Source organism: Gavialis gangeticus, unplaced genomic scaffold (assembly GCF_001723915.1).
Source record: "Gavialis gangeticus isolate Ggan-Ray unplaced genomic scaffold, GavGan_comp1, whole genome shotgun sequence".
Taxonomy (NCBI): Eukaryota; Metazoa; Chordata; order Crocodylia; family Gavialidae; genus Gavialis; species Gavialis gangeticus.
The window spans coordinates 48183055-48193083 of NW_017728997.1; the positions used below are offsets into that span (position 1 = coordinate 48183055).

At 46.3% G+C, this 10029-nt stretch overlaps 1 protein-coding gene across 1 annotated transcript in view; it reads right to left on the bottom strand.

The window, feature by feature from the left end:
* Positions 1–10029, bottom strand: part of DOCK3 (dedicator of cytokinesis 3) — a 791467-nt gene that overhangs the window by 16253 nt on the left and 765185 nt on the right. The window contains exons 51-52 of the mRNA XM_019504626.1: positions 3991–4109; positions 2137–2224 (exon numbers count right to left, since the gene is read on the bottom strand). Of these exons, the coding sequence (XP_019360171.1) occupies positions 2137–2224; positions 3991–4109 (207 nt within the window). The remainder of the gene's footprint in view (positions 1–2136; positions 2225–3990; positions 4110–10029) is intronic.

Consider the following 10029-nt stretch of genomic DNA (forward strand, 5'->3'; position numbering starts at 1 on the left):
AAGGAGTGACCAGGAACAATGGTCACAAGCTGGCAGAGGGAAGGTTTAAGTTGGACATCAGGAGGCGCTACTTCACCATCAGGGCGGCTAGAGTCTGGAACCAGCTTCCAAGTGAGGTGGTGCAGGCTCCCACCCTGGGGGTTTTTAAGAGGAGGTTGGACGACCACCTTACTGGGGTCATTTGACCCCAGTGCTCTTCCTGCCATGGCAGGGGGTTGGACTAGATGATCTGCTCAGGTCCCTTCCAACCCTAGAAACTATGAAACTATGAAAATTATGCTGTCTGTGGATAAAGTGAACAGGGAACTGTTATTCATCAAGTCCCAGAATACTGGAACCAGGGGCCACTGCCTGAAATTAACAGGAGACAGGTTTAAAACAAACAAGAGGAAGTACTTTTTTAGGTAAAACATAAACTTAACTTGTGAAACTCAACACAGGAGGTTTTAGAGGCAGTCAGTATTGTTAGTTTAAAAAAGGGACTAGACAAACTAATCAAGGATAGGTACATTAATACCTATTTATCAGAACAGTCAGGGGTGTATCCTCTGACACCCATAAACTAATGGTGCTGGACACCAGGGAGAATACGACATGGGATGGATCACTATAGACGTGCTCTACTCATATACTCTCCCTTCACAGCATCTATTACTGTCACTGCTGGAGACAGGATACTGGACTAGATGGACCATGTTCTAATGCTTCTTCTAGAAAACACCTCTGCTTCAGGGGCATCAAACTTCTGAGCAGCCAGAGACTGTGTGCCACACTGGTTGCAAGCCCCAGGGCACACACCACATGAGATGCAGGCCATGCAAACCCCTGAGAACCCCTGCCATGTAGGGGCACAAGCCTCCTCCCCCATGTGCTGCCACATGGGTAGCATGAGCTCCCCCTTGCTGTGACTGCTGCGTGAACGGTGTGAGCTCCCCTCACCACTGTGTGGGCAGCAGACTCACCAGGCTCCTCCAGCTATACTGTCCTGTCCCAGAGACCATGGCTCTAGCACAATCACAGGCTAGTTGTAGTTCAATCCTTGCCAGGTGAGAGCCCACAGGCAGCACGTTAACCTTTGTGGGCCAGATATGGCCAGCCCTACTCTAGTTAAATCACACCTATTGTAGCAGGCATTAATTCACAAAAGTCCTATGGCCTGTGTTATGTAGGATAGACAACGCTTTCTTAGATAGGCCCCTTCTACCAGTCCACACAACTAATACTAATCCAAGCTCTCAATCTCATGTCTTGATTGTGACAACCTCTCTTTTTGTGTGCTCAGCAAATGGGATTTTGCTCCACTCATGTTCATTCAGAATGCAACTGCAGAGAGCATCTTCTGACCCCCTATTTTTATCCCTCTACTGGCTCCCCCTTTTCTGTTACATCAAGCATGAAGCCACGTATCTTCACATTCATAACCCTTCACATCTATTTCCAACCTTAGTCATCTTCTATTACTATTGACAAGTTGATTCTTCCCTCTGGTTGATTCATGATCAGAGTCAGCACAAACCACTAGGTAAACTTTCAAAAAAAGCAGCCTTATGTTTTCTTCCATGCTTCCCTCAGCTTTGGGAGGGGTTCTCTGTAAACATCATAAAGCCACATGGTTGTCTTTTTTGCCAGCAAGGCTTCATGTCCCATACCTTCAAAGAGCCCAAACCATTTCATTGAACAGTGTCCATCTCTGATAGTATTGATCAAATCTCAAAAAGTACCTCACAGGATGGATACATGGATATATTAGTATTTTGAAAACATTTAGCAGAATAAAAGCTCTATGTACAGCATAAGTATTGTTGTTATTATTGCTAGCCTAAATCCTGTAGCCTTTATTTAGGCAAAGTTCCCAATGAACTAAATGGGAGTTTTCTGAGTAAGGACTGCAGAGTTCAGTTAGTATTAATAAAAATAAAAGATAAAAAGCTTTTTTAGTGGAGGTTCTTGTTACCTTTGCATAAGTATTAGCTGAGATGCCTTTATATTGGCAGAAGCTTTCAGTTCGGTAAAGCTGTCATCATAAGAATGCGAGAGAATGCACTCTTGTCAACAGAGTTGAAAACCCATTAATATGTTACCATGACAGGGAGAAAATTACCACAGGAATCAAGCATACATCTAGGAAAAAAATACCTTTCTCAGCCACAGATAGATTGGGATCACTGCATGGTTTGCATGGTCCGATCACTTGCTGGATCAAGGCGCGCTGGAAATTTGGAGGCTAAAGGAGAAAGGAGGCAGCACAGAAAAGTGGAAACAATTACATATCTGTTAATGTAGAACTCTGTGACCTTTTTTGTCCATTTTCCTTTAGCTAAAGGAAGGGACTGCAATAAAAAAGGCATTTAGATGGCATTTAGAAGTCTTTGATGAGTTTCCACATGGATGCCAGTAGGCAAATTGCAATTGGAAACTTTTACGAGACACTGTATTGCTGGGAACCATTTCAGTTGCATTGTATTTGCGCACCAGGAAATTTCAAACCTGAAAGCCTTGTAAGGGCTAGGTCTTGTTACTTGAGGAACCATTTCCTATCCTTTGTGACTCTGTGGTGATTCCACAGAAGCCCAGGTCAGCTAATACTATGAAATACTTCAGCCCTAAGTTTAATGAGGAATGGTTGGGCTGGTATAAGGGAGAAATTTTCAGCTACAGAATTTGCTTCCACCTTCATAGTTCTAACTTCATAGTTCTTTTGACCTTCAAATCCTGCTGCAAGACTGTAGTCTCAGGCCTTTCTGGATGATTTCCATCATAAATTGCAGTATGATACCTGAATGTAGTTTAAGTCTCCTTTTGCTCTGAAGAGGTCTGTGTTTGGAATCACAATGTGAAATATTTTTGGAGCATTCAGACTTATCTATAATTTACCACTTGTAATTGTATTTTATCATGTTAGTACACAGCACCTAGAGCATAAGATGGACACAATTTCAGAACTCTAAACAAATGAACAAAGAAGTAAGGTCATGTGACAGCTTGTGACAAGATCAGTGTCTGTGGGGCAGGTTGGATACAAGAAAGCTCATCCCCACAATGAGGACCCACAACTGTAACATGCACTGAAATCAACATCCTCATCATCATCCTAGTACCAAAAAATTATGATTCTGAAATAAAGAGGCATTAGCATGGAAATCTCTATGCAAGCTTAGAAATACTGTATTTACTTGAATACAAGATGAGGTTTTTTTCCTTCATTCAGCATGGGGGGGAAATACCCCTCATCTTGGGTTCCAGTATGTTTGGAAGGTGTGAAGGGGAGAAACAGGCACTGTGGCTGCAGCTCCAGCTACAACTCTGACTCCAACCCAGAGCCCATATTCAGGGTTGGAGAGGCAACCACTGTCCCCACTTCAACTTGTCTCTCACAACCTCTGCTTCACTCCCACCTCTACTCCCTGCCCTTGCTGGCTGTCAGGCCTTTTCTGCCTGTCTCCTGCTCCTCTGTTCTCCCCTACCCCACTGCAGTGGTGTGGAGGCAGAATTTAAAATGGTCTTGCAAAATTAGATTCTATACATGGAAAATTATAACAAATTTATACATTTTATTGGGGGGTTGTCTTCAATTCAAAGTTGCCTTGGATTCAGGTAAATACAGTAAGCAAGGGGTTGTCAACCAGGGGTACACGTACCCCTGGGGGTGCTTGAGATGGCTCTAAGGGGTATGTGCGGGTGGGGGGGCACATCCCATGCTGCTGCCGCCTGCCTGGCCAGATGCGGGGGAAGCTTGCATGCGGTGGCTGCTCACCACCCACCTCCCCCATTCGGTGGCCAAAGGTACATTGCTCCATGTCCGGCCACCGGGTGGGGTACAGCGATGTGAAAAGGTTGAAAACCCCTGCAATAAGCCATCTGTGCATGCAGTAGAAAGTAAGAAGGTAAAGAGGGACAAAGTGAAATGACTAACAAATGACAACAACAAATCTGTATGCTATTTACAAATGGCACACTGATTGTATTCGGCAAGAATAATGAGTCTGATACCTGTCCATTTTCCATGATTGCTGCAGGATACATGGCACTGCTTGGTCGGTCCCGGTGAGTTGGCAGCAGCATCATCAGCTCCCGAGTGTGGCGGTACTTATCTGGTAGAGAGGGAGAGCCTGTAAACAAGTGAGAAGAATCACGTACACATGACAAACCACAGACAGGTGTCAGTGTGACCCAGTGATCTAGTCCTCATTCTTGTCAACAATTTGAATTATGAACTTACAGGATTCCAGGAAGATATTGTGCTGAGCCCACTTAGCAGTTGACTGTTTGTTGGGTGCATAGCTTGTCCAATAATAATCAGCTGATTTTACAAATAGGATGTGGATATATTGTTAGGTTTAGGCTGTACAACCCAGCAAGTCACTAGTGGGTCACTGCAAGCCTTTTCCCCTTAACATAAATGTGCATCTGTCTGTGTGGAACCATCAGTGCTTGTGATTTAATGTCCTCAATGGTCCATTACCCCAAAAGATATATAGATGCTATAAAATTATGCATTTTGTTTCTAGATGAGCCCGTAAGGGAAAAGAGCCAGGAACACTACACAGTTGTGCAGAAATCCATCTCAAACCTCACAGAGCAAGGATTGCAATTCCTGTGGTTGGACTCCTATGGCTTAGTTAGAATCAATCAGATAAAAAAGGGAGTTTTCCATGAATTTTGGTGGCACTTTGTTAATCAGTATGCTTTCAGGTGATATATAACTAGCAGTCAGTATGCTGCTATTGCAAATATGGCAATAGGGTATACAACATATGGAATACAGTATGAAGGTATTTGTTAATGTGGACCTATAGCTGTTACTATCTGGATAGTTGCTACAAGATGCTGAGTTATAAGGCAGTCTTGCCAGCTTCCTGTTAGGTATATACACTGGAGTACAGCATTTGTTTCACCAGCATATATGTATAGCTGGCATTAGACATCAAGCTCTGCAAGGAGAGTATCCCACACCAGTGGGCTTGCTGATGTGTAACAGCTGACAATGGACTTTTTACAAGAAAGATTCACATTAGTGGGTGACCGGTACTATTGATATATGCACCCTTGTTGGATGCATAATGCTATGCAGAAACTGGTATTTTGAAGCTGTCAAAGTGAGCTTTAATTTACACTGGTTATTTTTTGGTGCCACAAACACGCACTTAACGGATAGCAGCACACAGCGCATTGCACAGCCATGCCTGCTTTTAGAGAAGACATGCCACCTTTTGCAAACTTTCCACAACCACACACACATTACCTGAACAGCACTCCCACATATGAGCAAAGGCACAGTTTCTGGTTAATGCAGCTTTTACACAAAGAAAAGCAGAACATGCACCTTTTTTGAACTGATATTCAGCACATCGTAGAGGGAACAATGTGTCCAGCAAAATGCAGGATAAGGTCCTACAGTTGCAACAACTTCATCAGGGGGTGTAGAGACCAGACAAATCTATACCCCACTGCATGAATAACTGCAAAACATTTGCAACCTAGTCCTGCTCACATTTTCGCCACAGACATGAAACATAAATATGTTTGGACAACATTTGTATACTTTATACACAACATTATCTGTGAAAACACAGTGCTAACACTTTATGCTGAGTCTCTTTTACTCACATACACATCACAGATAGTCCTATTTCTGCATGACAAATATAAAAAGGCTGAGGGGTGCCAAGAACTGCATTACAGCACAAACCACACTGCAAGTTTTCCCCCTGCTATTTATCATATAATCCTCATTTTTTCTGGTCCTAGGAGCAAACCACAGCATACAGCAGCAGTCAGTTTAGAAGAAATCATGATTTGCACAAGATTTTGTCTTAACGTGATCTGCAAAATTCCACACAAGCTGCTTATCGTGCATGGTAAAATTAGTAAAACCAGCCCCACTGTTTGTTTCCTCAATTTGGGATAATAAAAAATTGTGGTTATGCACATCCTTTTAAACATTCAATTTGCAGGAAAAATCAGGTATTAGTGCTCCAAATTATGGCTGGAAAAAAGTGTGGTGAGTTTGAAGCCCTACTAATAATCAGGTCTGTTGTGGAACGTAGTCTCTGAAGATTTTTTGGAGTGGCAAGTAAGAATTTAAAAACAAACCTGCATGTTCAACAGCTCCAAGACTTACCACAGAACTGTCCTTCTAATTGTCCTGCAATGTCATAGCTCTACAAGACCCTATGGTGTGCAAAATGGGTCTGCTACAATTTTTGGTTTGTAACTCTGAACACACAATTAACTCAAAAACAAAACTTGTGCAAAGGCTGGGGAGGACTTTTCATTACACTGCAACATTTTTAACAAGCTAACAGACTGACAATGAAAATACTGGCTTTATGGAAGTCATTTTCAGTTACTTATAGGGACTCTGTGAACTGTGAAGTCCTTCTTTATTTTTCATTTTTGTTGGTGTTAGGAAATAATTTGCTTCTAACCCAAAACATGAACTTTTAGTTCCTAAGGGAATTTTTATTGACTTTAGGGCCAAGTACATAGGCTCTTAGGGAAATGTTGATTAAGAACCAGACATGTTTTTTAGGCCTGAGGAAAGAGTTGTCTTGAGGACATTTTAAGAATTATTTCATAGGTCCCACAGATGGGGCTCAATATGAGTTGCCTTCAGACAGTATAGTATGCTCCATACACAGGTATAAAAATTCGCCTTTTTAAACATCCAGTATCTTCTTAAAGAATTCCCTGTTACAATAGAACGAAGCTCCATCTAAGTGATTTAGAAGGGAGTGACTGCAAATTCAGAAACTTCCACTGTCTCTGCCTATAACACAGTGCTGCTCTTTTGCTAGGAGGTGACTGGTGACTTCAGGCATGCTGCTTTCTAACTGGCAAGCAGTGCTGCACCAGAGGCTAGGTTAGCGGTTGATCAGGTCAGCCAAAACCAGAGGACACCTATACATGTGCCCGATGCCTGCTCTAACATGTGCCTATTAGCACACGTCAGGGCAGATTTGATTAATCTGCTAATTAGCATGCTTCAGAAGCCTCAGCATCATGTGCATTCAGCATCCCAGTGCTTCAAAATGGCAGTGGGGGTGCTTTAATTAAAGCTCATCAAATGAGCATTAGTTAAAGTGCCCCCACCATACTTACAGCCACTCTAATTAAATTCCCCACCCCCCACCCCACAGCACGTGTAAAGTTGGCCAGAGAGAGGAGCATAGTCATTAATCTGCAAAATGAAGTCATTTATAAAGTCTTTCCCTGTCAATCATGCAAAATAAAGGAGCTCTTACTGTATCATGATTATAGTCTTATATTTAACTCCCCAAATCCTGGCTCTAGTTTTTGGACATTAGAAATTCACTGTAAGGTTTGTTGTGTAATGTTTGATCTGTCATTCTTAATGTACTAGCCAATTGCCCATCAAGAATGACCGGAGGGTGGGGGAGCTGGAATGGAGTGCCGCCACCTAATGCCCCATGCAGTTGTTGTTCTGCCTCTTGCAGGGAGTGGGGTCGGGGAGCTGAGGCCAGAGCTGCTGACCTCAGCTCCACTACCCTCTGTCCGGTCCTTGGCGTGGGTTTGGAATCATGGTGGCACTCCCCCATGCTCGGAGCACTCTGATTGGCTGTTTCCATCAGCCAATCAGAGCGTGAATAAAGTATTATGGACAGATAGACAGATTTAGTCTTTTATATTAGAATTTCTTGATTTTCTTCTCCCAAATGAAATGCTAAGTAACCGATGATATGTTTTCCTGCTGCTTAATTTAGTTGACTTATCGCTAACCTACAAATAACCTTTTTTCTTTAATGAATGGGCCACGTTTAGGAATTGCCAGATCCATCCCACCATCGCTACTGATGGGGAGAATTCAAAGTCTAAAAAGATTCTACAAGCAAAAGTTACATCAGTTGTCTCTTATGGCCTTGGCCCCTGTTCAGTTTATGCCATTCCAAATCCATTTGTGATGTCCCAAAGTGTGAGCAGACATATGTACAAATCATTTGCGATGTCACAAGTGCTAGTGAAAAGTCACAAGAGTTGTGCCCTTTCAGTCAAAATTTATCTCAGGAGAGCAGTATTTTTAACAGGAACCTCAAAAGTGTCTGCTCCCTAGCGATATCAGTCTTTCAGCATCCCAGAATGCACTGATCCCTTCCACTCTGACCCTCCTCTGTTTTCCTACTCTACTTAATGTAAAAAAACCTGGGAAAAAAGCATCCCCAGAAACTTTCCAAAGAAATAAATGTGGTGTAGGCAGTGCTCAGGGGGGTGCAGCTTGCTGGCTGGGAACAACAGGGCAGGGTGGGGGTTGGAGAGATGCATGATTTTCAACGTACTGCTTTGGAGGCAAGAATTAACCCTGAATTATCCCAACCATGATGCCTTGAGCTGTCAGCTGGCCCACTGGCTCTTCCCAAATTGTGCACACAGGCTAGGATTCGACTGGGGGTACCCAGAGAAAGAGTGGAGTGGGGCCCTGCCACTAATATCTGGCCCCCCCAAGCCTCAGTTTCTCCCTCCGCAAGTCATTCAGCTTCCTGTGCCACAGTTTCCTCCATAAGCTTGCTAGCCAAATGAACCTAGCTTTCCATAAAAGCCAAGTCTAGCTGTGGGTGGTGTCAGCCAGGCAGACATGAGTGCTTTTCTCTGCCCTGTTCTCAGGAAACAACTGTGCCAGAGGAATCCCTGCAGCAAGGCAGGCTGGAATATCTGCTCAGTGTCCCTCTAGTGCAAGAGTGGGCAAAATACAGCCCACGGGCTGGATCTGGCTCAGGAGGCCATTCTATCCAGCCTGTGGGGCCCCTAAAAAATTTAGAAAATTAACATTTATCTACCCTTGGTTCCTGTCAAAAACGACAGGAACCAAGGGCAATAGGACCCAGGGGAAGCCCAGCGGGCTTGGACAACAGCAGGGCCTGCCTGGCCCCGCCCCCCCAGCCGGAAGCCCCAGCTAGGGCTTCTGGCCTGGGACCACATGGCTGCCCTGGTGGTGCCAGAACCTCAGGGAAGGGGTGGGGGGGACCCTGGGCAGGGAAGAAGCCTGGGGAAAAGTGGCCCGGGGAAAAGCTGAGCATGGGGGGGGAGCAGCCCCTCGCCTGCCCTGTGGCCCTCATCTTGCACTGCAGCCGCTTGCAGCCCATGTGGGGCTGCCTGTGCCTGCTCCGGATGGCCCAGCAGGCTGCAAACGGCTGCAGCAGGGGGCTGGACATGGGGTGGGCAAGGGGCGGCTTTTCCACCCCCGCACTCAGCACTACATTGTAACCCAGCCCCACTGCCAGCTTGGGCCCCCGTGCTGACTCTGGGCTCGCCCGTCAGGGCTGTGCGTGGTGACAGCAGCTGCGGCCCCCACACTTGCCGCGCCTGGCGGTGTTCGCCACTGTCGCCTCTGGGCTGCCCAGCCCACGATCTCCGGGCAGGCAGCAGCAGCCAACACTGCCTGGTGCGGCAAGAGTGCGGGGCACAGCTGCTGCTGCTGACAGACAAGCCCAGAGCCGGCGCAGAGCCCAGGCTGGCAGCAGGGCCAGGTTACAAGCTGGTGCTGAGTGCAAGGAAAAGCGGCCTCTTGCTCACACTATGGCCAGTGCCCTGCACTTTAGCTGCTTGCAGCCCACGCGGGGCAGGCCTGTGCCTCCTCCAGACAGTCCCGTGTGAGCTGCGAGCAGGCAGCACCAGCCATGGGGCGGGTGAGGGGCCACTTTTCCCTGCACTCAGCACCAGCTTCTTCCCTTCCAGCAAGTAGGGGGTTGGGGCTGTGTGCTGCCCCCTGCCTGTACCACGGGGCTGGGCGGCACTGGAAGTGAGCAGGTGCAGGAGCCAGTGGGAACACAGGGCCCACACCGGTGTCCCAGGGCCAGTGCCAGTGGGGCCCAGAGCAGGGTGGCAGGAGCACAGGGTCCCAGCCTGTAGGGGCTCTCTGGAGCCAGGCCAGCTCCCCCCTCTCCCTGCTGGTGCAGCTTAGCCCAGCTCCACAGACCCCTGCCAACCTGTGCCCTGCTTTAGGCCCCACTGGTGCTGGCCCTGGGACATTGGTCCCAAGACATTGGGGTGGGGCGCCTGTCAAGGGGTGGAGTT